Source organism: Neomonachus schauinslandi, chromosome 10 (assembly GCF_002201575.2).
Source record: "Neomonachus schauinslandi chromosome 10, ASM220157v2, whole genome shotgun sequence".
Lineage (NCBI taxonomy): Eukaryota > Metazoa > Chordata > Mammalia > Carnivora > Phocidae > Neomonachus > Neomonachus schauinslandi.
Window position 1 is genome coordinate 115,947,981 of NC_058412.1, and position 26,877 is coordinate 115,974,857.

The window sequence follows — 26,877 nt, forward strand, 5'->3', positions numbered from 1 at the left end:
CAAAGGCAGACGCTCAACGACTGAGCCACCCAGGCGCCCCATGCTGTATATATTTTATTGCATTTAATCTCATTTATCTTCACAACATCAGGACATACTTACCACAGCCTCAACTGCAGGTGAACTGTCCCCTACCACCAATAGAGTAGAACACCTGGGGAAAGGCAAAATTAAGAGGTGACATTCTGCAAACAGCACCTATATTCCCCTGAATACTGCATTAGTTTATGAAAGGCAAAGATATTTAGTAACTTACTAAGGAAACCGAGGGACTTACTTTAATGTCTTCGATTTGTTATCATTTTGGCCCAGCAAGGGTCTTTCAATCTCTAGGTCTCTCCGTCTAGAAAAACAAAGGAAACAATCAATACCCCTTTCAGGTAAAATCATGGCAACTCAGATGATTTCCTGGTTATGAAGACCAAAATGTATCAAGGAATTTGAAACTATCTTTCCTTCACACCTGATGAGGAAAGGGGCCCTTGTGCACTTCGTTCATGAGTAGCCATTTTACTAGCATCCTGAGTGGTACAGAGCAGGAACAAGGTTTCTGGCTCAACCCTGAGGGGTACAATGGGATGCAGAAGTTTAGAAGCAACTTCAAAACTCAACAGCAATGCTACTGAAATGCTCAAGTTGTAGTGTTTAATTTTCCAACTAGTTTATGGGAATAAATTCCTTAAGAAAAGGGGAACTTTTTTGGGGGAAAACTTGTAATTAACATAGTTTAGTGCAGTACTTAATAAACCTTTCTGATTTCAACTAAAAATAAGCAGGCTCTGTTATACAGAGAAAGGAGTTGGAGAGACCAGGTTCAAAATCTCTGGGTGAGTTTAGATAAGTTACAGCTGACCCATTTTCTCAATCTTTTCCCATGTACTCAGAAAGCTAGGAGGAGTGAATATGTTTAACCTTGGAAAAACTGGTCCCAAGATAAGAATCCAACTCTCTCAGTGACTGAGGGAGACATGACAGTAGGTTTTGGAATGTACACAAACAAAAGAGAATTTACTAGTGTCCAGTGTTACTTCTGCCTGATGACAAGACGTCAGTGAAGAGAAACTGAATCCAGGCCTAAGACTTCTATTCTTTGCCTCTTCTCCATGTATTTTTCTGTCCTGCCTCACATTACGTGGATGTTTTTGTGTGTGTCTACGTAACTTAGGTACTTTTTTAATCTCAAAACATCTTAAAACTACAAATGGTATTTGAATGTGCCCCAAACAGCGTTCATTTTTCTTTTTCCTCTTTTTTTTTAAAGTAATCTCTACACCCAACATGGAACTTGAATTCATGACTCCAAAATCAAGTTGCACACTCTACCAATTGAGCCAGCCAGGTGCCCCCATTCATTTTCCTTGAAACCTGTCTTCCTATCTGTCTGACAGCCCTTCCTCCTTTACTGTGGTGGAACAGCATGAAAGCAATCTCATGACACAGCACTGAAAGAAGTAGTTTATTTCCCCTGCCCCTCTTCCCTCAAATGTCCGTTATCTTTTTGGACCTAGTTTACATTTAGGTGGAGGAATAGGAAACGACTGTACCCGTTATAAGAACCCAGGAAGAGCTGCAGGTTTTCTTGGTTGATATCCTGGGCAATATGCAGCCTGTAGGTTTGAATCAGGTCCAAGTTGGCCTGCAACTCTTCCTAGAACAATTGAAAAGAGACACAAGGTAAACATGTGAGCTACAGTACAAGTCTATGTTGTTTGGTTTGCACTCTCAATGCCCAAAGCTAAATCTCTCTGCTCAAGATGGGAAATGAGGCGGAGCCCGGGGCCTACCCTTGTACTGGTAGGCTGAATGGCTGAAGTCTTTATCTGCAGTAGACAGGTTCAGTGCCATATTCTGTGTCGGATAAGGGTGCAAAGAATCTATTATGGCAAAGGCTGGTCACCAACTCCAGGCCAAATGTAAAAACATGGAGATTTCTCTGAATTTCCTTCTTACCTGGTAGCACCCAGAAACTGCACTGGACTTGGATTCAAGCACTAGCGGTAGAACTCAGGTCACCTAACTATTCAGAACCCTAGTTTGTGTTTCTTGCATGTTCTGCCATTCCTCATAAAACATGAAGATAATAACCAGATACCTGACAAGGCTGTTTTCTTTATTTATTTTTAAAGTAGGCTCTACGCCGAATGTAGAGCTTGAACTCACAAGCCTGAGATCAAGAGTCGCATGCTCTACAGACTGAACCAGCCAAGCGCCCCTGACAAGGCTGTCTTAAAGATTAGATAAGAAAAGTTATATGAACTGTTAAGTGTAAAATAAATGGAAGGCGGGGCACCAGGCTGGCTCAGTGGGTACAGCAAACAACTCTTGATCTCAGGGTTGTGAGTTCAATCCCCACGCTGGGTGTAGAGACTACTTTAAAAATTCTAAAATTTAGAAAAAAGGCAAGGTAACATTTTTCTTAATAGCCATAAATCTATATAACTTATCTGTACTGATATAATCAGTATATCTCTTATTTATATATTATCAGTAATAGCTATAAATTATAGATTACATTCCATTTATATTTTATTAAGTCAATTTATCATTTATCTAATCTTACTGCTATTACTATTAAAGGTATAAAATATGAGAGAAACCAACGGTTTATACAGTGAAGTGAGTCTTCCTCCCCCACCACCCACTGTCCAATGGTCCCTCTCTTGCTGGCCTTCTCAGGTCATCAGAACAGTTGCCAGGTTCTTGTGTACATAAACATATATGTACATACGTGTACACAGTACAGAAGCGCACACACACCCAGACAGCAGTTTTAAGCAGAAGGGAAAATGCTTGCTTTGGAGGAAAGAAATGGATCAGGGATAGTAAGAGAGCCAGTTAATCCAAGGCAGTGTGTAAAGGTTACCATCAAACCTCATAGAGAAATATAGATAAGGAGAGTATCTGTTTGCATTCTTACTACCATATAAGTAAAGTGAGCCAAGAATACAGTTGGAAACTGACCAAATGGATCACAGTCTACCTGAAACTAAAGGGTACTACAATCACTCTGAGGAAATATGGTAAATGGGAAAGAAATTATAATAAGAAAAGTAAACAACAGGGGCGCCTGGGTGTCTCAGTCGTTAAGCGTCTGCCTTCGGCTCAGGTCATGATCCCGGGGTCCTGGGATCGAGCCCCGCATCGGGCTCCCTGCTCCGCGGGGAGCCTGCTTCTCCCTCTCCCACTCCCCCTGCTTGTGTTCTTTCTCTAGCTGTGTCTCTCTCTGTCAAATAAATAAATAAAACCTTTACTAAAAAAAAAAGTAAACAACAAATGAAGCACACAGTAATCAGAGATGAAATATGTAGCCAGCTCTCCCTTCGAGGTCTGGAGAGGAACCTGAGCAGCAAAGTCTGAGATAAAAGAGGGAAGAAATGATAATGGTACAAAAGGGGTAAAACTGGCTTAAGTGCTAATGGAACTTCTTAGGTAAAGCTGTTATGTATAAATTGCCTTCCCACTCCCCACTTTTTTTTTTTTTTAAACACAAATTTGGGCGCCTGGGTGGTTCAGTCGGTTAAGCGTCTGCCTTTCAGCTCAGGTCATGATCCCAGGGTCCTGGGATCAAGCCCCACATCGGGCTCCCTGCTAAGTGGGGAGTCTGCTTCTTCCTCTCCCTCTGCCCCCCTGCTCAGGATCTCTATCTCACTCTCTCTCTACCTCAAATAAATAAAATCTTAAAAAAAATAAAAATAAAAAATAAAAAACACGAATTGTTGGGGTGCCTGGGTGGCTCAGTCGGTTAAGTGGCTGACTTCAGCTCAGGTCATGATCCCAGGGTCCTGGGATCGAGCCCCGCGTTGGGCTCCCTGCTCGGTGGAGAACCTGCTTCTCCCTCTCCCTTACCTGCCCCTCTGCATACTTGTGCTCTGTCAAATAAATAAATAAAATCTTTAAAAAACAAACACACATTGTGGTCTGCTAGACATACTTATGTTCTACACTTTGCTTCTCCCCTTAAAGTATTAGAGATCATTCCTTATCAGGAAATATGGAGCTGCCTTCTTTATTTATACTACTTGTTTCTCCACAACCTTATTAATACAAATGGCCATTTTTTTTAATTTTTGCAAATTTGATAAAAAAGAGGATATCGCTATGGTTGTTTTTTCTTATTGGTGAAGATGAGATGATTCATGTTTCAAAACCTTATTTGTAAAAAATTAAAAAATAAAAACAAAACAAAACCAAACCTTGTTTCCATTTCAAAATATTAGAAGCAATATACACATTTGCTTGCTTAAATTTTATTTTTCTAAAAGTTTATTTATTTAAGTGATCTCTATATCCAATGTGGGGCTCATACTCACAACCCCGAGATCAAGAGTTGTATATTTCGACTGAGTCAGCCAGGAGCCCCAAGACTTTATATTTTTAAGAGTAGTTCTAAGTTGACAACAAAATGGAAAGGAAGCCTTTCTTTGTTTTTGAGCAAACTACTCCTCATTCCTCCCCAAATCTAAAATGTCAAATTTTATTTCTCCTTCAAGGCCCAGCTGGGATACCTCCTCTACACTGAAGCCCTTCCCTGATCCCCAAACCAGAAATAAATCTCTCCGGCCTTTGAATTCCTCTAGGCCCCTCATGGTGTCTGCCCTAAGGCACCCTGGCATGGTAGAAAGAGGAAAGCTTCAGATTTAGGCACAAATGTGGCTTAAAATCTCTTCCCTCGATATGTTATTAGCTGGAAACCAATTCATTCTTTATCTGTAAAGTGGGAATAATACAATTCCTACTATGAGATTATTAGTTTAATATACATAAAACCTCTGTCTGAAATTTGTAGGTGTTCAATGAAGGGCAGTTCTTATTACTTATCCCTTTTTACTTGTGCTACAATAGTTATTTCTATATAGAATATCTCCCTACGGAGTGAACCCCCAGAGAATAGGGCTGTATCTTACATACTTTTGTCTCTTCCACAGCATTTAGCATGGAATTTTGTAAATTTTGTGAACTGGTTTTTAAAGTCTACAGTCAAAACCAAGCATGCTATGTCTTTAGGAGAGTACCCACTCTACCCAGCACACGTGAAAAGATAACAGTCTTTGAGACTTTCAATTAAAAATGATGGATTAAAACACAACTTTAACTCCTTCCAGAAAAATCATAAAAATAACAGCAAAAATTTTTCTTTGTAAGTCATAAATTCATAAGGACAAAGGCAACAGGAAAAGTAACAACAGCAATAACATTTTGAAAGTGGGAAAGCAGAAGAAAGACTATAATCATTCACTTAGCAGATTCAGTAAGGCTGCTATGCTAGGCTGGCAGTGGAGAGGGTGAAAGAAATCCATGAACATGTACCAAGTAGCCTGGAAAGGCTCAAGATTTTTAGGCACCAGTTCTCTCTGCAAGCAGAAGGTAAAGATGGGGCTAAGAGAAAAAGGTTAGTTTCAAGTTCTGTTAAATAAAAATGTAACATCAGGAAGACAAACAATCATAATACACAAAGCAAAAACAGATAATTGAAGGGAGAAATAGAAAATGCAACAGTAATAGTTGGTAACTGTAATACCTCACTTTCATTTATGTATGAATAATGAGGCAGAAGATCACAAGGAAAGAGAAGAACTGAACAGCACTGTAAACCACCAGACCTGACAAGACACCCAGAGTATACTCCACTTAATGGCTGCAGAATGAATACAAATCCTTCTCATGCGTACACAGAACAGAGAGGCCATATGTTAGGACCATATCCTAGGACATAAAATAAATCTTAATACATTCAAAAAGGAATGAAATGTTAAGTATATCCTCTGATCAAAATGGAATGAAATTAGAAATCAATAACAGAAGGAAATCTGGGAAATTGAATAAAATATTCCTAAGTAACTAATGGATTAAGGAATCACAGGAAATTAGAAAATACTTTTGAGATAAATGAAACTGTCAGAACTTATGTGCTGCAGCTAACGTGGTATTGAGAGGGAAATTTATGGCTATAAATGCCTATATGAAAAAAAGTCTTGATCTCAAATCCACATCTAGCCTTCCACCTTAAGAAACCAGAAAAAGAAGGGGCACCTCGGTGGCTCAGTTGTTTAAGCACCTGACTTTTTTTAAAGATTTTATTTATTCATTTGAGACACAGAGATAGAGAGAGAGAGAGAATGAGTAGGGGGAGAGGCAGAGGGAGAGGGAGAAGCAGACTCCCCGCTGAGCCAGGAGCCTGATGTGGGACTCGATCCCAGGACCCCAGGGCCACGACCTGAGCCGAAGGCAGACGCCCAACCATCTGAGCCACCCACGCGCCCCAGCACCTGACTCTTGATCTCGGCTCAGGTCTTCCTATCAGGGTCATGAGTTAGAGCCCTACGTTGGGCTCTGTGCTGGGCGTGGTGGAGCCTGCTTAAATAACAGAAAGAAACTAGAAAAACAAGAGGAAACTTAAAGCAAGCAGAAAGAGGGGAATAATAACAATTAGAGTGGAAATAAATGAAATAGAGAATTTATTTTATTTTTTTTTAAGATTTTTATTTATTTATTTGACAGAGACAGTGAGAAAGGGAACACAAGCAGAGGAAGTGCGAGAGGGAGAAGCCAGGCTTCCCGTGGAGCAGGGAGCCCGACACGGGGCTCAATCCCAGGACCCTGAGATCATGACCTGAGCCGAGGGCAGACACTTAATGACTGAGCCACCCAGGAGCCCCTGAAATAGAGGATTTAAAAAGAACAGGAAAAAAACCCTAATAAAGCCAACAACTGGTTAGCTAGACGGCCAAAGAAAAAGAGGTAAGATTCAAATTACTAAAAACAGGGAGGAAAGAGAAGATAGTGTTTTCAGCTTTACAGAAATAAAAAGAATTATAAAGGAGTATTATGAATAATTTATGCCAACAAACTGGGTAACTGAGATGAAATGGACAAATTTCTAGAAAGATACAAACCACCTAAAGCATCTCAAGAAATAGAAAATTTTGAATAGATCTTTAATAAGTAAAGACATTAAATGAGTAACATAAAAAATATCCACAAAGAAAAGCTTTGGCCCAGATGGTGTCACTGTGTATTCTACCAAACATTTAAAGAAGAATCGACAGCAATCCTTCCCCAACTCTTACAAAAAATGATACTTATCAGCTCATTCAGAATCTTGTTATCCAACTCACTCTTCCCTCTGAAAAGAGGACTGGGGTTTCCTCTCCCACCCAGCAATTATCCATATCTGTCATTTCCTCTATAGACTTCAGTTTCCTTACCAGTAAAACATGGGAATGAACAAAATAATCTCTAATTAAAGAATCTCTAAGGTTCTTTAAGCATTGATATTTGTTTCTTTTGGCTTCTTTTTTCTCTGAAATTTCTATTTCTGTGAAGCCTTTCCCAGACTTCATTATGGCTCTGAAGATGTTTGGTGAGGCACGTGATGTTGTCAAACATTAACAGACAGAAAGCTGCTGACGGGGAAACAGGTGGTGGGGGAGGGGATCTCTTCAAATGCCAAGAGCCATGGGGCACTGAGTTAATGCCTCTCCCCTAAGATTGGCCTTTGCTGGGCCACATGCATCACACTCTGCACTGGAAGTGGCACCCACGAGGATCAGGTGAATTCTAAGGTACCCCCTCTTTCCTGAGGTAAATAAGGTTTTGGTGCAAGCCAACAAACAGCTGTCCTGGTTGGAACAGGCACTTACCTGACCAAAGTGATGAGCCAAAATAATGTCCACAACATTGGTTGTCAAGCCTGAGAGCTGAAAAGATAAAAGCTTTGTGTCAAGGGAGTTAAGCATACATATTTATCAAGTTGTCCACTTATAAGTGCACTTTATTGTACATATGTTATCCCTCAACAAACAAATGCACAACTCAGTGTCACACATTTTCATGAGATGGTGGTTTCAAGATACATGAGAACAAGAACCAAGTCAGAAAACAACGGTCTCCCTTCCAGGGAAATAATATCACCTGCTTTGAAATAGGTGGCTGGAGGGGCGCCTGGGTGGCTCAGTTGGTTAAGTGTCTGCCTTTGGCTCAGGTCATGATCTCCCCCTCCCCCTCAGCCCCTCCCACCATCATGTTCTCTCTCTCTCTCTCAAATAAATTTAAAAAAAAATCTTCTTTTAAAGAAGATTTTATTTATCTGACAGAGAGAGCACAAGCAGGCCGAGCGGCAGGCAGAGGGAAAAGGAGAGGGAGAAGCAGGCTCCCCACCAAGCAAGGAGCCAGATGCGGCCAATCCCAGGACCCTGGGATCATGACCTGAGCCGAAGGCAGACACTTAACTGACTGAGGCACCCAGGCACCCCTTAAAAAAAAAAAAAAAAAAAAAAGAAAAGAAAAAGGTGGGTAGAAGAAATGCTGGTCATTCCTTCTTTGAAAACTCAAGACCTAGAACTCTTGGCTATTAGCTACTTCATTCCTGCCTATATTTCTGCATTTACACTGGATTCATGGCTAGTAAGGATTGACTTAAAACTACTCCCAAGGCAGGGGCGCCTGGGTGGCTCAGTTGGTTGAGCGACTGCCTTCGGCTCGGGTCATGATCCTGGAGTCCCGGGATCGAGTCCCGCATCGGGCTCCCTGCTCGGCGGGGAGTCTGCTTCTCCCTCTGACCCTCCTCCCTCTCATGCTCTCTGTCTCTCATTCTCTCTGTCTCAAATAAATAAATAAAATCTTTAAAAAAAAAAAAAAAAAAAAAAAAAAAAAAAAAACTACTCCCAAGGCATCCAAGAGACAAAAATGATTTTTTTCTTTCCTCCAGTTTTTGCTATCTTCGTTTCAGGGAGTGGGAGGAAATTGCTATGTTTACCCAGTGTTCTTGCGTTTTGAACATTTTTCTCATAATTTTATCCATTTCAAAATGATGCATATCACAGTCTAATAAATGCAGCAATCTGTGCAAATCTGCAAACTGCCAGTCTATTTTCAGAAAAATTTCCAACTCAAATTATGTTGCTGATTCTCTGTAGCCTTCTTCCTTGGTTTTATGCTTAATTCCTACTGCTGACTTGGATGAGAGGTGAAGTGCTGAACTGGGAGTGCAGATGGAGAAGAGGAGATGAGGAGACAGACATGGATATGGGTAGAGCAGGATCACATGGTCCCAGAAAGATTAAGGAAGAAAGAAGCCCAGAAATCTTCAGAGGGGTTACCAATGATCAAACCATTATAAGTTAAAGATAATTAGAATTAATAACCATTCATGTTTAATACTCATAAGGTCATTCTCAAGTTTCATAATAATTTTATTAGGTTATTACACATATTTTTTTAAAGATTTTATTTATCTGACAGACTGTGAGAGGGCACAAGCAGGGAGAACTGCAGAGGGAGAGGGAGAAGCAGACTCCCCGCTGAGCAGGGAGCCTGATGTAGGGTTCGATCCCAGGACCCTGAGATCATGACCTGAGCCGAAGGCAGACGCTCAACTGACTGAGCCACCCAGGCGCCCCTACACATAATTTATTATACATTACTGAATGTTCAGGTAAATTTTAACACAACCACATAACTAGACAGGAATTAGAACAAATTTTAAATAAGTCCAATTATAAGAAAGAATTTCCACAGTATCTGGCAATAGCATCATTAATATATTTCACCCAAATCTAGAGTATGCATATTTCTCTAGAACTTAAATGTGGGGAGAAATGTATAAATTTTTTAGAATCTAGTCTACTGGTAGGTGGAGTTTTTTTTTTTAAATTCTAGTGTACTTAACATACAGTATGTTATCTTAGTTTCAGGTGTATAATATAGTGATTCAACAACTATGTATATTACACAGTGCTCATCAAAGTAAATGTAATCTTAATCCTCTTCTCCTATTTCACCCCTCCCCCCATCCACCTCCCCTCTGGTAACCAACTGTTCTCCAGTTAAGAGTCTCTCTTTTTTTTTTTTTAAAGATTTTATTTATTTATTTGAGACAGAATGAGAGAGACAGAGAGCACATGAGAGGGGGGAGGGCCAGAGGGAGAAGCAGGCTCCCTGCCGAGCAGGGAGCCCGATGCGGGACTCGATCGCGGGACTCCAGGATCATGACCTGAGCCGAAGGCAGTCGCTTAACCAACTGAGCCACCCAGGCGCCCAAGAGTCTCTTTTTTGGTTTGTCTCTTTTTTTTCCTGCCTTTGTTCGTTTGTTTCTTAAAATTCTAGTAGGTGGAATATTTTAGTATTTTAAAGTAATTTAAAAGCAATTCATGCTTATCATAGAAAATTAGGAAAACACAGATATGAAAAAGAAAATAAAAATCATCTGTAATGCTACCAGCCAAAGATATAACTACTAGTAACAAATTCTTTTCCCTTTTTCCTTTTTTTTAAAATATAGTGGGTAAGACCAGAATTTTTATTGATTTTTTTTTTATTTTTTTAAAGATTTTATTTATTTACTTGAGAGAGAGCATGAGAGGGGGGAGGGTCAGAGGGAGAAGCAGACTCCCCGCTGAGCCAGGAGCCCGATGCGGGACTTGATCCTGGGTCTCCAGGATCATGACCCGAGCCGAAGGCAGTCGCTTAACCAACTGAGCCACCCAGGCGCCCTGATTTTATTTTTTTTATGTAATCTCTACACCCAATGTGGGACTTGAACTCATAACCCTGAAATGAAGAGTTGGGATGTTTTACTTTATGTGGGAAACAAAGGCAAATGAAAAAATTAAATTTCCTTCCTGGCCATAGCCCACTGACAAGGCCTCGAAACAGAGTGACCTTCCTCTGGGAGCTCAGCTGCCTCCATGTTGATACTCTGCTAAGGGCAAAAGGCAATCTTAGCTTACCCTTATCCTGGCACCCAAAGATCCTGTAAGTTTTCTTTAACATATAAAAATTCCTTTGGAGGAACGCCTGGTGTGGCTCAGTAGGTTAAGTGTCTGAGTCTTGATTTTGGCTCAGGTGATTATCTCAGGTTTGTGAGATCAAGCCCCCCTGTGCTGGGTGTGGGGCTGGCTTGGGATTCTTTCCCGCCCTCTCCTTCTGCCCCTCCCCACCTCCTCTCTAAAAGAAAATTCCTTTAGGGGCGCCTGGGTGACTCAGTCGTTAAGCGTCTGCCTTCGGCTCAGGTCATGATCCCGGGGACCTGGGATCAAGCCCCACATCGGGCTCCCTGCTCAGCGGGAAGCCTGCTTCTCCCTCTGCCACTCCCCCTGCTTGTGTTCCCTCTCTCACTGTGTCTCTGTCATATAAATGAATAAAAATCTTTAAAAAAAAAAAAAATCCCTTTGGAAACTCCCTTTATCTCTACCCCCCCCAAGATACATGTTAGCAATCATCCTCCAAGCATATGGCCCACTGATCTACATCTGAAGGGTCTCGTGACCAGGGTTTTACTAGATAGTAATGAATGACCTTTTCCTAACAATAGCTAGCCCCCTCAAGGTCCTGGAAACCTTGCTCCTAAAATTCCTTAGAGACTTACAACTATCCCTAACCCTCTCCCAACTTGAAAGCATATAATCAGTCACCCATCACAACCCCAGTGCAGCTCTTTCTGACCACAGGTCCTGTCCTTTTTTCACTGAAGACATCACCAAGAGTTCTTTCTTGGCGGGCGCCTGGGTGGCTCAGTTGGTTAAGCGACTGCCTTTGGCTCAGGTCATGATCCTGGAGTCCCGGGATCGAGTCCCGCATCGGGCTCCCTGCTCAGCAGGGGGTCTGCTTCTTCCTCTGTCCTCTTCCCTCTCGTGCTCTCGGTCTCTCATTCTCTCTCTCAAAAAAAAAAAAAAAAAAAAGCTTCTCGCATTTAAAAAAAAAAAGAAGAGTTCTTTCTTGGCTTGTTGGATCCGAACCCCAACATTTTCTGCATCAGACTGAGCCTGCCCAAATTATTTTCCCTCTTTTCTTATGCATATCTTTTTAACAAAATTGGGACATATATAGTTTTTTCTATTTTTTAAACATGAGAATTTTCTCATTTCTTTAAATAACCAAATAACACATTTTTGGTTGCAGGATATTCCTCTCTATGGTTGTATCAAATTTTGTTGCTCTATAGTATTGGCACCTAGGCTGTTTCCATCTTTTAGCCCTAAAAACAAGGCTTTAATGAGTATTTTGGCTCTTTGACTTCCTAGCTGTGTGACCTTAAGCAAATGATCTAATTTCTCTGTGGGATAATAATAATAATATTATTTAATATTACTATTATATAATAATAATATACTATTATGTAATATTACTATTACTAATAGTAATAGTAATATTACATAATAGTAATAGTAATAATTTCACTAGGTTGTCCTGAGAATGACAAGCTTGAACATACATAGAACATTTAGAAACAGTGCCTGGTACATAGCAAATGATGTAGAGAACAAAGGCAAAAGGAAAGGTAGATAAAAATTACCTTTTAACTCTAGCCCATTGACAGATACTTGGGACAGGTAGAGTGTGACATTCCTCCAGGAGCTCCCAATCTTAACATTAATACTTTGCTAGAGGAAAAAACCACCTTAGCTTGACAATAGCTAGGCCTCTAGGATGCTTTAAGTCTTCTTTAACATATGAAAATCCTTTTGGAAACTTCCTTCCACCCCTCCCAACTTAAAAGTATATAATCAATAGCTCCTCATAATCCTAATACAGCTCTTTGTGCCCCTGGGTCCTGTCGCTGTGCTTTAATAAAATGACCTTTTTGCACCAAAAACTTTTGTCTCAAGAATTCTTTCTTGACCATTCACTCTTGGACTCCCCCATCAAATCACATCAGCAAATCCTAGACAGGTATTAGATTCTTAAAATTATTATCCTTCTATTTAAATCTTTGTAAGTATCACTATTTATCCTTCAGGTAAGTTCCTAAATATTGAATTACTGAATCTCATGGCTGAATATCACTAAAGATTCTTGATACATATGACAAGCTGGGTAGTGGTATTTTGGAGACTATATCCAGTGGTGTATTAGAATAAACACTTATGGCAACTTAAAAATACTTATAAGTAGGTATTTGTTTAAAAATGAGATTACTACATTAGGCATCTTTTAGCAGGTAATGAAAGCTTGGGTTATTCTCTGAAAAACTTTATAACATCACTGCTTTAATCTCAACCTCATAGTTTCAGATTAAAATAACATACAAATAACATTAGTATGTTAATACTGAAAAATGTTTCAAAAGTAATTCCTTTTCCAATCTAAAAACAGTGAATGACTTTTTTAGCACAGGTCAGTTCAATGCAAAAGTTATATAATACTATGCTTTTACGCTTATTCCCTCTTTTCACTCTGGTTGTTGCTGGGATTGTTTATATTTGTAAAGTCATTACGATGAGGGAGCAAAAGGTAAACTGAGGGCAAAGTACAAGCTAACACTCTCCAGAGGTGTGATATGTGTGACATTCCTCAAGGAACTCACGGCTGCCTTAATGTTTTGCTAGAGACTAAAAACCACCTTATCTTGACAATAGCCAGACCTCCAGGATCCTATAACTCTTCTTTAACGTGCAAAACTCCCCTGAGAGACTTAGGTTATTACCAGTCCCCAAACTTAAAAGTATATCATCAATAGCTCCTCAAAATCCCAGTGTAGCTCTTTCTGCCCATGGGTCCTATCCCCTTGCTATAATAAATACACCTTTTTGTACAGTAAACGTCTCAAGAATTCTTCCTTGACCATTGGGCTCTACGATCCTCCATCAATTAGAATATACTCCTGTAGTTTCCTATCTCCTTGAACAGATTGTAGATAACATTCTATCTAAATAGTAAATTCTATGTAGATAGCAAATATCTTCATTTTTCAGATAGCAAACATCTTCAATTCTACCCATCTTTTGGTGCAGTTGCTAGTTATTTGGGGTACAGTGAAGAGGGTGACTCATTCATTCATTTCACTCATTAAAAGAGTGAAAATGTGGGGCGCCTGGGTGGCTCCATTGATTAAGCGTCTGCCTTCAGCTCAGGTCATGATCCCAGGGTCCTGGGATGGCGCCCCCCATCGGGCTCCCTGCTCAGCCGGGAGCCTGCTTCTCCCTCTCCCACTGCCTGCTGCTCTCCCTGCTTGTACTTTCTCTGTCAGATGAATATATAAAATCTTAAAAAAAAAAAAAAAAGTGAAAATGCAAACCACAGATTGCCAGAAGATATTTACATGTACTCACCAAAGGATTTATATGCAAAATATGTAAAGAAAGCTTACAGATCAGTAAGAAGACGACTAGCAATCCAATTAAGGAAAAAAAGGCAAAGGACCTGAACAGTCACTTCCTTAGAGGATACTGAAATGGCCAGTAAGTTTCAAAAAAGGTGCTCAGACATCATGGGCCCTTATGGAAATACAAATTAAAACCCAGCATTATTTACCCATAAGCATCATTTAAAATAAAAAAGATGGTATAATTAAAAATTAGGGTTTTTTTTGTTCTTTTACCCTTTTTTTTTAAAGTAGGCTCCATGCTGGGCTACTGAGATGGGCAATGTGAGACCAAGACCTAAGCTGAGATCAAGAGTTGGACACTCAACCGACTAAGCCACCCAGGTGCCCCCCAAAATTGTTTTTTAATAACTAAAGCTATTTTGGTGATGGGTACCATATAGAAATAAACAAATTATTACAAATAAAACTGCTCCTGTTTTACAAAAATTAAAATGACTATCAAATGTTGGTGAGGGTGTGGAACAGCTGGGACTTCCACACATCACTGGTGTGTAAGCTGGCCGAACACTTTGGAACATTGTCTGTAGCTACCAAAGCGAAACATACAACTGCCCTATGACCCAGCAATTCCACTTCTAGGTACAGAGCCAAGAGAAACAAATGTGTAGGTCTACTGAGAGACGTGTAAAAGAATGTGCACAGGAACTTTATTCATAACAAGCAAATAACAAACAACTCATTTTGTCTATTCACACCATAAACTACTAAACAAGAATTAAAAACATGCTGAGGAGCACCCAAGTGGCTTAGTCAGTTGAGCGTCTGACTCTTAATTTCAGCTCAAGTCATGATCTTAGGGTTGTGAGATCGAGCCCCACGCTGGGCTCTGTGCTGCGCATGGAGTCTGCCTAAGATTCTCTCTCCCCTTCTGCCCGCCCCAATAAATAAATAAATAAATAACAATAAAAAAAATGAAAAGAACTACCACTACACCTAACATGAAGGTGGATCACTGACAACAATGGATGAAAGAAGCCAGATACAAAAGAATATATATTCTATCATTCTAATTATATGAAGTTTAAGAATACAGAAAACCTATCTATGGTGACAGACATCAGAGTAACAGTTCTATCTGGGAAGGAAAGGAAGTATTAATTAAAGAAAAGGCCCAAGGGAATCCTCGGAGGTGGAAATAGTCTATATATTGACTGAGTGGCAATTACATATGTAATTACATTCATCAAGCTGTACACTTAAAAGTTTTTGCCTTTATCTGGATATACTTCAATGAAGAAATAAAAATAAAAGTAGGACATTTTGAGAAGGGACCAAGATGAGCCAATGAATACCATCTGGTGCTTACTTTGGAAGCTGCCCAGTCAATCCAGCCTTTAGCACAAGGGTCAACGTTAATGAGCACAAGGCCTTCCACGAGCTCTGGATGACTGAGCTGAAATAGGAGACAAAGACAACGTTTGAAAGTTCCACTCCCAGCATTCTTTTAAAAAAATTGGAGCATGGTTAATCACTTCTTATGCATTATGCCATAATGCCTCAGATTTGAAAGTAACACTTCAGAGAGGTGCTAGGAAGAATATTTGGAAAAATTGCTCTTTAAGACTGACTTAGCAACTGGAAAACCAGTTCCTTAAAGTGCTATCAAATGATCTTGCCTTGCAAGGATCTGGGAGGAGACATGGTATTTATTTCTGCAGCAGAGGAAGGAACTTGGCATCTCTGCAGTTTAGCTCATGGTGGGTCTTCCCTGCTGGGAAACTACCCTTGTAAGTACCTGGCATAAGGGGCTGCTGAGGCTTAGTGGCGAATGTCACACTCCTATGCCCTTGTCCCCAAAAGGAGCTTCTTACTATTTTTTTCAGAAACCACTGAATGGGTGATACCACCCCACCCCAGAAGGCTGTCTATCACTCAGGAGGCATCTGAAAAAATTTCTTAATTTCTATTTCTTAAATAGAAATCAATACAGGGGCGCCTGGGTGGCTCAGTTGGTTAAGCGACTGCCTTCGGCTCAGGTCATGATCCTGGAGTCCCGGGATCGAGTCCCGCATCGGGCTCCCTGCTCAGCAGGGAGTCTGCTTCTCCCTCTGACCCTCCTCCCTCTCATGCTCTCTGTCTCTCATTCTCTCTCTCTCAAATAAATAAATAAAATCTTAAAAAAAAAAAAAAAAAGAGTTAAAAAAAAGAAATCAATACAAACATTTCTATGTACACTCAAAACTCTCTAGTTTACTTTCCTTCCCTCTGATTACACTGATTATACTCACTATAGAGAATCTGATAAATAGAAATTATAAAAATTAGGAAATAAAACCTCGTATTACCTAACCACACAACATCAATCCCTGTTAATATTTTGGTATATCTCCTTCCAGTCCTTTCCTATGCCTATGACAAACTATGTGGATCTGTATTCTAACTTCTTTGTTAACGTTATAGTATACGTGAATCACATATCATTATAAGCTCTTCTTACAAAATTTTAATGGCTGCACAAAATTCCGTAAGTCCTCTCTAAGAATTACCTTTTATTGATGTAATGCCCTCATTTGTGATTTTTCAGGTACTATAAATACAAAACTGGGCTTTACATATAAACCTCTATCTGCTGTTCACAGAATTTTTAGAAAAACTTAAATAAGACCCACAGTAGTACCTGGTAACTAACAGAGAAGTAGAGCTGTGACCTAGGCAGTGTGCCTCAAGGGTATTGAGACTAATCCTTTATGTACTTACTGCAAATCTGCTGAGGATGTAAGCTCCAGCTCCAACTCCAATCCCAATGATGCTTTTCAGACTATGAAAGGGGATATAAACAAAACCGATAAGGTTAACTCATTTGGAGGTGACACAGCATAATGGAAAAAATACAACTGGGTTCCCAAATCTGGCTCTGATGCTTCCTGGATTCTGGAATTTGGTCAAGTTTCTCTAATTTTGAACCTCAGTTCCCAATCTACAAAAGGATACAACTACTTACTTCTAAGTTGATTTTTTTTTTTAAAGATTTTATTTTATTTATTTGAGAGAGAGAGATAGCGACAGAGAGCATGAGTGGGGAGGAGAGGGAGAAACAGGCTCCCCGCTGAGCAGGGAGCCCAACTCGGGGCTTGATCCCAGGACCCTGAGATCATGACCTGAGCCGAAGGCAGATGCTTAACTGAGCCACACAGGCACCCCTACTTCTAAGTTGATTTTAAGGATTAAATGAAATAGGACTAAAACCTGGAAGTCATTCTAACAGTTCCCTCTCCTAATACCTCCATGTCCAATCCAACAGCAAGTCCTATAGAGTCTAACTCCAAAATACTTCCTTCCTATCTCCATCTACTTCACTGCATTCCCCTGAGGGCATCCAGTTCCCAGGCTAGCATTACCTCTTGCCTGACTGCTGTAATAGTTTAAAGGTCTCCCTGCTTTTTCTCTTATACTCCTCTCCAACCCATTCTCTCCATAGCTAGAGTGATCCTTTTTAAGAATATAAGCAGCTTGGGGCGCCTGAGTGGCGCAGTCAGTTAAGTGTCTGAGACTTGGTTCAGGCTCAGGTAGTGATCTCAGGGTCTTGGGATCGAGTCCTGCTTCTGGCTCCATGCTCTGCCAGGGAGTCTGCTTGTGGATTCTCTCTCCCTCTCCCTCTGCCCACCCCCCAAAATAAATAAACAGATCTTTAAAAAAATAAAAAAATAAACTAAAAAAGTAAACAGGCTTTACTGAAAGGCAACTTTTATACTCAGAGTGATCATTTTAAAAGACTAAATTGGGGCGCCTGGGTGGCTCAGATGGTTAAGCGTCTGCCTTCGGCTCAGGTCATGATCTCAGGGTCCTGGGATAGAGTCCCGCATCGGGCTTCCTGCTCCTTGGGAGCCTGCTTCTCCCTCTGTCTCTCTCTCTCTCTGTCTCTCATAAATAAATAAATAAAATCTTTAAAAAAAAAAAAAAAGACTAAATTGAAAAAAAAAGTAAAATTAATGCACATTCTTTTTTTTTAAAAGATTTTATTTATTTATTTGACAGAGAGAGAGAGCACAAGCAGGGGGAGAGGCAGAGGGAGAAGCAGGCTTCCCGCTGAGCAGAGAGCCTGACGTGGGGCTCGATCCCAGGACCCTGGGATCATGACCTGAGCGAAAGGCAGACGCTTAATGACTGAGCCACCCAGGTGCCCCTTAATGCACATTCTTATCCAACCCATTTTTAAATTCTACACCTGAAACTAAAATAAATAAATAAATAAATAAATAAAAGACGAAACTGGGTATCAATCCCCTGCTTAAAACCCTTCTATATATCTATATCTTTTGAATAAAATCCTAAATTCTTACCTGATCTGTGAGACTATGTAATTTGGTCCTTGCCTGTTTCTCAAATTTCACTCTGTGCCTTCCTCCTACTTGCTCATTTGGTCTAGGACTTCTGGAAATATTATTCCTTTTGTCTGGAACCATCTTGCCCTGGCTCTCTGTCTAGGTCTCAGCCTAGATGACAACTTCTTAGAGAGGCACTGCCCAGCTAGCCTTATCTTTGTGAACCTGACCCTTCTCTAACGTCACCCTCACTGACTTCTCTTATAGCACTTTAGTTGTGATCATTTTCTTATTTGTTGTTAATTATTCCTCCCACTAAGATGTAAGCTCCACGAGGACAGTGACTAATTCCGTTTGCTCACCAGCATAGCCCCTAGATCAAACAAATGGTAGAAAGTCAATAAAAGAATGAACCTACCTTAAGTGGGTAAGAACAGGAGGCAGCATTTCAGCCAACTCATCCATTGTGGGGTACTGGTATCTGAAATTCAAAAGGATACCTCCTGACTTAGGATGCACCCATATTTCCCAATCACAAGAACAGCTAGACGAGTATGGGATTCTTAGATAAAAGCATTCTCTTTTACCAAAGGCTGAAAGGAGATAATGTGTGGAAATGACTGTGACAAGTTGTGCAACTCTCTACGACTTCCATGCTAAGGAGGAGAAGAATCCATGTGTCTCCACATTCTAAAGGGCAGTTTCTGGGACCAGAGGAAACCATTTGAAAAGAAAAGGTAATATGGCTCTTTCCCAGGGTATTTCCAAATCCCTAATAATCACTTTAACTGGGATTGAGGCTCAGCAAACTTCCAGCAGTATGTCAACTGAAGAAGTGGCTCTTGGTCTGCGGCTTATATTCAGGCAGCTAAAGGCAAGAATAAACAAAGCCTTAGTGGGCCTAACCACCTAGTCACAAATCCTGGACTCCTCATCATGAGTGCTGATCTGCTTTACTCAAGCATAAGATAACACGGTTACCTTATTGCTTTTGAATCTGGTGTATGGTATGAACCACTGGATCCTAAGATGGTCAAGCAAGCCCAGGAACTGATTCAGACTAGGAATCCAAGAAAAGAAGGGAGCATCCATAGAGATTACAGAAGCAGAGATGGAAAGAGATCTTTTTTTTTTTAATTTTATTTTATTATGTTATGTTAGTCAACATACGAGATGGAAAGAGATCTTAAGACAATCTCCTATATATGAGGCAGGATTTACTCTATCTGACAGGGGAGTCAGCCTGCCTCTGCTTGAAACATTTTTTAAGCAATGGAGTGCTCTTGAGCCATTTGTGCACAAAACAGAAAAAAGGAACTGAATCTAAATCTTGGTGGCTATACGCTGGTCACTGGCCAATTTGCATCTGAGAGATAGAACAGCCTGGACATAGTAACATGGCTTCTGGAGCCAGACTGCCTAAGTTAAAAATTCCAGCTCTGCTACTTATTTGTTATGTAATCTTGGCCAAATTACTTAATTATCTCTGGGCCTCAGTTTCCTCATTTGTAAAATAGGAATAATAGTAAACCTGTCCCATAGGTCTGTGAGGGTTAAATGACTTAATAAATGTGAAGCATTTAAAGCAGTGTGAGGAATGTTATCAAGTCCCATGTAAGTGTTAGCTCTTACTCATCTGCAATGGTCTATTTCACAACAGTCACTGGCAGAGGCAGCTCTGGAGAGGAGCCAAGGGAAAGGGGAAAAAACCCAGCATTCCACAGCTTGTGCTTTCTCAATAATTACAATGTCCAGGGAAGAGTGAGGGAGACTGTGGCTCCACCATGCAAAGCAGGTTTAGGATGAGGCCAAGAGCTCCAAGTCCACTCAAAATGCATCTCTAGCTGACAGGGCAGCTTCTCAGAATAAATGGTTACAAAATATTCAAATTCCTGTCACCAGATTGGGAGGTAATAAGGTTGGGGAGGTGCTCTCAGGAAGCTCAGAGGGATTGGAGTTTGGACCTAGGTAGTTGGAAGTTTCAGGGAGGGACACAGAAATGACAGATTTTAAAAAGATGATGAAGGAGACAGATAAAAGACAGTGAGAAGTGGGTGTTTCAGACACTTAAGCCTTGCAATTGCAGGGAGACAGAGTCCCATCTATGGAGAACCATTCCTGGATATAGGAAAACATGCAGTTTTCCTCAACAGACTGTACATGTACATGACAGTCCTCTCAGAGCAAGGAGAGAAATAGGGAGGGTAGTTGGTTGATAAGTATAACCCCTACGCTATGCTAAAATCAATGCTACTTCTCCCACTGGAGCTCAATCATTTGCTCTTCTGAATGCATGCCTTTCAGAAGATCTTGCTAGTGGCCTTACCCTGTTGGGAAAGAGGGTGCACCCTCCTGCTGGCCTGGGGCATCCACATGACAGACAGCAAAGTGCTGGGTGATCTCTTGCATATCTTCAAAGTTAAAGAATGCATTGAAACAGGATTTATCTGTAAGAGTAAAAATACTCATAAGTCACAGGTTCTCTGTCTCTCCCCAATTTTCAACAGACTGTACATAAAAGTCCTCTCTTTCTCTCCAGTTTTCCTTGACTCAATTAATTCCTAACGTCATCCTCTTTCACTCTCCTTCCCCCGCTTTTACTCCCTTTTAATCACTGTTCCACTAAAATGAGGTGTCTGAACAATGTGATTTAAGCTGCCCTAAAGGCTGAATACCAGACATCTCAATGACCTGAAAACAACAATGAATTCTCGATTCTACACAATGTCTACAAAATGGAAACCAATTCTGGTATTGCACGAAATAATCTTGCTCCCATAATGCTATCATTTCTCATGTACCTTATTCTTCCATCTGACACAGAGATGCTGACTATATTCCAGGAACCTGGCTAGAATAAATATCCTGGGCTGCTTAGATTCACCATGTGAAGACGGTCTCTTGGCAAAATTGCTGGGGTGTAGAGAGGGGCTGCTGCTTCAATTTCTACCCTATTAGTATAACTACTTAAATCACTTCTCATGCAAAAGAGGCTACAAAAGCTCCAGCACTAGACTGTAGCCTCAAATGTAGGCCACGTTTGAAAGCTAGAGAAGCATGGGACAAAACACAAGTATAGACTCTGAGCCTAGGGCTAGGGCCAGAATCTTATACTACCATCTAGAAGAGTCCACTTAAAATCACTGATGACAGGGGCGCCTGGGTGGCTCAGTCGTTAAGCGTCTGCCTTCGGCTCAGGTCATGATCCCAGGGTCCTGGGATCGAGCCCCGCATAGGGCTCCCTGCTCCGCGGGAAGCCTGCTTCTCCCTCTCCCACTCCCCCTGCTTGTGTTCCCTCTCTCGCTGTGTCTCTCTCTGTCAAAATAAATAAATAAAATCTTAAAAAAAAAAAAAAAAAAAAATCACTGATGACAGACCATAGCAAGAATACTTTTACTATTTCACGAAGAGCTCACAACAAAGTTAAGTTCAAACTCTGGATTTTCTAACTTGAAATATGAAAAAAAAACCGAAGAAGTATAGATTTAAACAAAATAAACAACTGATTTCAGTTCTTTTTTTTTTTAAAGAGACACACTATTTTTTAAGTAATCTCTATGCCTAACGTGGGGCTCAAACTCACAACCCCAAGATCAAGAGCTGCATGCTCTACGGGGCGCCTGGGTGGCTCAGTTGGTTAAGCGTCTGCCTTTGGCTCAGGTCATGATCCCGGGATCCTGGGATCAAGCCCCGCATCGGGCTCCCTGCTCTGCGGGGAGTCTGCTTCTACCTCTCCCTCTGCCTGCCGCTCTGCCTACTTGTGCGCTCGCTCTCGCTCTCTCTTTCTCTCTGTCCAATAAATAAATAAAATTAAAAAAAAAAAGAAAAAAGAGTTGCGTGCTCTGCCGATGAGCCAGCCAGGTGCCCCTCAGTTCTGCTCTCTTAACCAGTTCATCCTTTAGCAGTTAAGGCACAAAGATGAGATATAATTCCAGTATCCCCCAAACACATTCTCCTGAACAGTTCCCAGACACCTTAATCCTGCCATTAACACGTGTAGCTATGAGGAGGGCAGGGTAAGACACAGAGGAAAACACCTGTGCTCTGTTAGAATACTGGGATTTCTTGTTTTTAAAAATAAATACACAAAGATCATGTATTAAGATAAAAAGGGAAAGTATAAAATCAAATACATACGATTGAGGCCAATGTCATGGTATGTCAGAATAACTGGTCTGTTTCCTTTTGGTAGGCCTCTGATGGTGACATGGACCACACCGTGAGTTGTTTCTATGTCATGTTCCTGTAACAAGAGAATGTATGGTCTCAGCAAAGGCAGAATGGACTTCCCAGGTGGCTTAAGTTCCACAATACCTAATTACTGCTATTTCCCACTTGCTGGGACAGGACACATCAGTGGACTATAAGCCATACCAGAGAGATGTTAGAGTATACAGAATATTCCCACTTTCTAATTCCTTCCAGATAAACAAACAAGGGAAAAAATATACCTTCTCATCCGCAAAGTTCATCTCTTAAGTGAGGGCAGTCAGGGATCTGTTAAGAATACACTTGCAAGTGGCTATGGAAAGGAGAACAGCAAGCTGGGTAAGGAGCCAGGTAAGACTTGGGGCAAAAAAAGTTAAGGAAGCAGAAGATATGAAGGAGTTGCTAGGTTTCAGAGCCTCTAAACTAATGTCCGGCAACTGATAAATTCAGTAGACATCTATGGGTGCCTCTGCCTAGCATCTCTTCCCCTCTGGCAGCTGCCCTCCTGTGTCATCCATACATTACAGGAGTGGCTCTTGGCTGCCATGTTTGTAGAAGTAACTTTATGGTCATGGCTTTTTGGAGACAGGCAGGCATCTGGTCCATGCTCAGCATGCATCCTTCCCTGAGAATTTGTAATTGGGACTAAGATTTTACCCTTGGCTTGGTTTTCTCTTGAAAAGAGAAGCAAACTTGGGAGCTTTTATTTTTTTAATTTTTATTTTTAATTTTTAAGTAGGCTCCACACTGGGCGTGGAGGGGGCTTGAACTCACAACCCTGAAATCAAGACCTGAGTTGAAATCAAGAGTTGGATGCTTAACCAACTGAGCCACCCAGGCACTCCACTTGGGAGCTTTTAGTAGACATTTCCACTGCTCTAATTCTTGGTTCTAGCTGTCTGTGCTCTTACTTTCTGAGACATTCCTGGACTGTGTCTGGTTTAAGCTAGCTTGGGTGGGCTTGTTCCCTGCTCCCTCAAAGAACCCTAATCAAGGCAATGAGTAGTTTAAGATGTAGTCAGAACAGAACTCAGGAACTATGGGGCGCCTGGGTGGCTCAGTCGTTAAGCGTCTGCCTTCGGCGCAGGTCATGATCCCAGGGTCCTGGGATCGAGTCCCACATCGGGCTCCCTGCTCCGCGGGAAGCCTGCTTCTCCTTCTCCCACTCCCCCTGCTTGTGTTCCCTCTCTCGCTGTATCTCTGTCAAATAAATAAAATCTTAAAAAAAAAAAAAAAAAGAACAGAACTCAGGAACTAAATAAAGTTGGAACAAGATGCAATTGGAGCTGCTGGTACCAGCACTAAGGTGACAGCAGAAAAAAAAGCGAACTGTAAAAAAGTCACTGAGATTTATTCTAGTCCTCATCAATGTCTATATTTCTCAAAAATAAAAAATTACCATGCCTAGCCTAGTGAATCTCTGCTGATGAAGTCCTGCCTATCTCAGAGAGTCTGATAGTAGTTAGGATAAGATTAATTCTTTTAGGGGCACCTGGGTGGCTCAGCTGGTTAAGCGACTGCCTTCGGCTCAGGTCATGATCCTGGAGTCCCGGGATCGAGTCCCGCGTCGGGCTCCCTGCACGGCGGGGAGTCTGCTTCTCCCTCTGACCCTCCTCCCTCTCATGCTCTCTGTTTCTCATTCTGTCTCAAATAAATAAATAAAATCTTAAAAAAAAAAAAAAGATTAATTCTTTTAATAAGAACCCCAACAGGGGCGCCTGGGTGGCTCAGTTGGTTAAGCAACTGCCTTCAGCTCAGGTCATGATCCTGGAGTCCCGGGATCGAGTCCCGCATCGGACTCCCTGTTCAGCAGGGAGTCTGCTTCTCCCTCTGCCCCTCCCCCTCTCATGCTGTCTCCCATTCTCTCTCTCAGATAGATAGATAAATAAATAAATAAATAAGAATCCCAACAAAGGCAAAGGGCTTCCAACTTAATTTCCTATCTAATAATGAACCTCATCAGAACTTTGGTTTCTTCTCTGATGTGGGGCACAAAATAATCATAGGCTAATTCAATATCAGTGTATTTCAAATCATAGGCCCCAGGCTGGAGCACATAATCTCTATCAAATCAAACCATGAGTGGCTATTTCTATGATTCTCTATTTCTGCTACCTTCTATTCAAGCCTATTCAAAAGGCTTGGAAAGGGGGTATAAGAAATGAAGGAAAGAATCAGATACTTTGAACTGGTTATGAAATAAAGTATAGTGTTTGGATGGGAGGAATATAAAGAAATTCCAGTTACTGTACAAGCATTTCTCTTGTAGTAACAGCAGACCTACCAAGGAACACCCCTGCCCCTCCCACTAGCAGGTTCCTTCATTAAACAACTATTTATTGAATCCCTACTACCAGACCCTGGATTGAGGTCTGGGGATAAAACAGTGAACAGGAGAGTTGTGATCCCTGTTCTCACAGAGATTATGTTCTAGACAGGATGGCAGGCAATGAACACACAAATCAACCAATCCATAATAATAGTATGTGGTAAGTGCTATGAAAGAAATAGGAAACTGTGATAGAAAATTGAGGAGAAAGACATTAACTCTATTAGTAGTCAGGAAAGTGCAAATTAAATTTAATGAGATGCCATTTCACATACGTCAGAATGGCAAAACTTTTAAAGCCAGATAACACCAAGTGCTGACCGATATACAGAGAAGAACGAACTCTCATACACTGTTGGCAGGCAAGCAAACTGGAGCAACTACTCTGGAGAATAATTCTGTAATATCTAGTAAAGTTAAGAGGTCTCTACCCTATAGCAGTTTTACTTTTAGGTGTAAGCTAAAGAAATTCTCAAACACGGTTATACATACAAAAAGATATACACAAAGGGGTACATTGCAGCCTTATTTATAATGTCAAAAAAATTGGAAACAGCCTAAATATTCATCAGTAGGAAAACTGATAAATTATGATATATTCATATAACGATATACAGATTAAAATCAATGAACTAAACTAGAAGCATTAATACACAGAAAATCTTGAAAACATAACGCTAAGTAGAAATGCAGAAAGGTATGTATATACCACTTAATGCAGATTATTTATTTATTTTTAAAGATTTTATTTATTTATTTGACAGAGAGAGAGCGAGAGAAGGCACTCAAGCAAGGGGAGTGAGAGGGGGAGAAGAAGCAGGCTTCCTGCTGAGCAGAGAGCCTGACTGGGGGGGGGAGGGGTGCAGTGCTCGACCCCAGAACGCTGGGATCATGACCTGAGCTGAAGGCAGACGCTGAACCACTGAGCCACCCACACGCCCCAATGCAGATTTTTTAAAAAGCAACACTATATAATATAGATTGTATGTTTACATACATAGATCTGAAGTATAAAAACCTGGAGAAGGAATGTACCCTAACTTTGAGACTTTGTTTCCTTTTGGGAGGTGACAGATTCAGAAAGGGAACTCGCTCATGTTTTACTACCATCCCCCCTTCCTCCATGTTTTACTTCTTGAGAGAGAAAAGGTATAAAGAGGGAGAAGCTGGCTTTCTGCGAGATGGGTGACACTACAAGAGAACCCAAGTTGAAGAGAATGTGCAACAATCTGTCAGCTTCACAATCAGGTTGCCGAAGCCTTCATTCTGTCATATACAAACCTTCAGTAGAGTTTTACTAAAATACTCCAGAGCTTGGCCTTAGCTCTGCTACTGAGGATGGAGGGGGAAATACAGTTAACGCTTGGCCCTAAGGCTAGCAGGACCTCCCAAAGCCAGGTAATTTATGAAGAGAGCATGTGGGGGGGAGGTGTGGAATGGGGTGGGAGATAGTAAGCTGTCAGGGAAGTTCAGGAGAAGGATGATGAAAAGGGCGATATAACAAATGGGGTAAAAAATAAAAAAACAAACCAAAACACTGTATAAGTAGATGAGGGAACAAGGCAAAGTAACTACTCTGTCATCATCTCATAATCTGGAGAAATTCATAGTTTCTGGATCCATAAAACTGGATCCCTACAAGATTTCAACCTTTTTAGGGAGATCTCAGCCCCTACCTCCCATTACAAGCCCTCAAATTGTATAACGACCGAAGTATTCATGGGCCAAGAGTCCTGGGCCCTATTTGTCAATCTGGTTGCCCTATTTGGAGCAACACTTGTTTGTCAGTGTCTCACATAGTTTCTCTTCATTTTCAAAGTATGTGAATGTAAATGTTCTTAGTGGAATAAAAAATATGAAAAGAAAGGAGACACTCACCTCCACGTGGACTCGGAAATATATCCTTTGTGACTCTGTGTTTGAATAGCTGGAACAACTCTCCATCTGGAGATGAGTGTGCAGAGACTCTGGCT

The 26,877-nt window shown here is 41.0% G+C and overlaps 1 protein-coding gene across 5 annotated transcripts in view; it reads right to left on the minus strand.

The window, feature by feature from the left end:
* The window catches only part of NDRG3 (NDRG family member 3), a 75,068-nt gene that overhangs the window by 12,099 nt on the left and 36,092 nt on the right, over window positions 1-26,877 (minus strand). For 3 of the 5 annotated variants that reach the window (XM_021688976.1, XM_044918794.1, XM_044918795.1), the window contains exons 4-12: window positions 22,504-22,609; window positions 20,693-20,813; window positions 18,785-18,847; window positions 16,802-16,862; window positions 15,411-15,497; window positions 7,641-7,697; window positions 1,545-1,648; window positions 278-343; window positions 103-154 (exon numbers count right to left, since the gene is read on the minus strand). In XM_021688976.1, coding sequence (XP_021544651.1) covers window positions 103-154; window positions 278-343; window positions 1,545-1,648; window positions 7,641-7,697; window positions 15,411-15,497; window positions 16,802-16,862; window positions 18,785-18,847; window positions 20,693-20,813; window positions 22,504-22,609 — 717 coding nt within the window. The remainder of the gene's footprint in view (window positions 1-102; window positions 155-277; window positions 344-1,544; window positions 1,649-7,640; window positions 7,698-15,410; window positions 15,498-16,801; window positions 16,863-18,784; window positions 18,848-20,692; window positions 20,814-22,503; window positions 22,610-26,877) is intronic. The other 2 variants (XM_044918797.1, XM_044918796.1) reach the window with 2 other exon arrangements.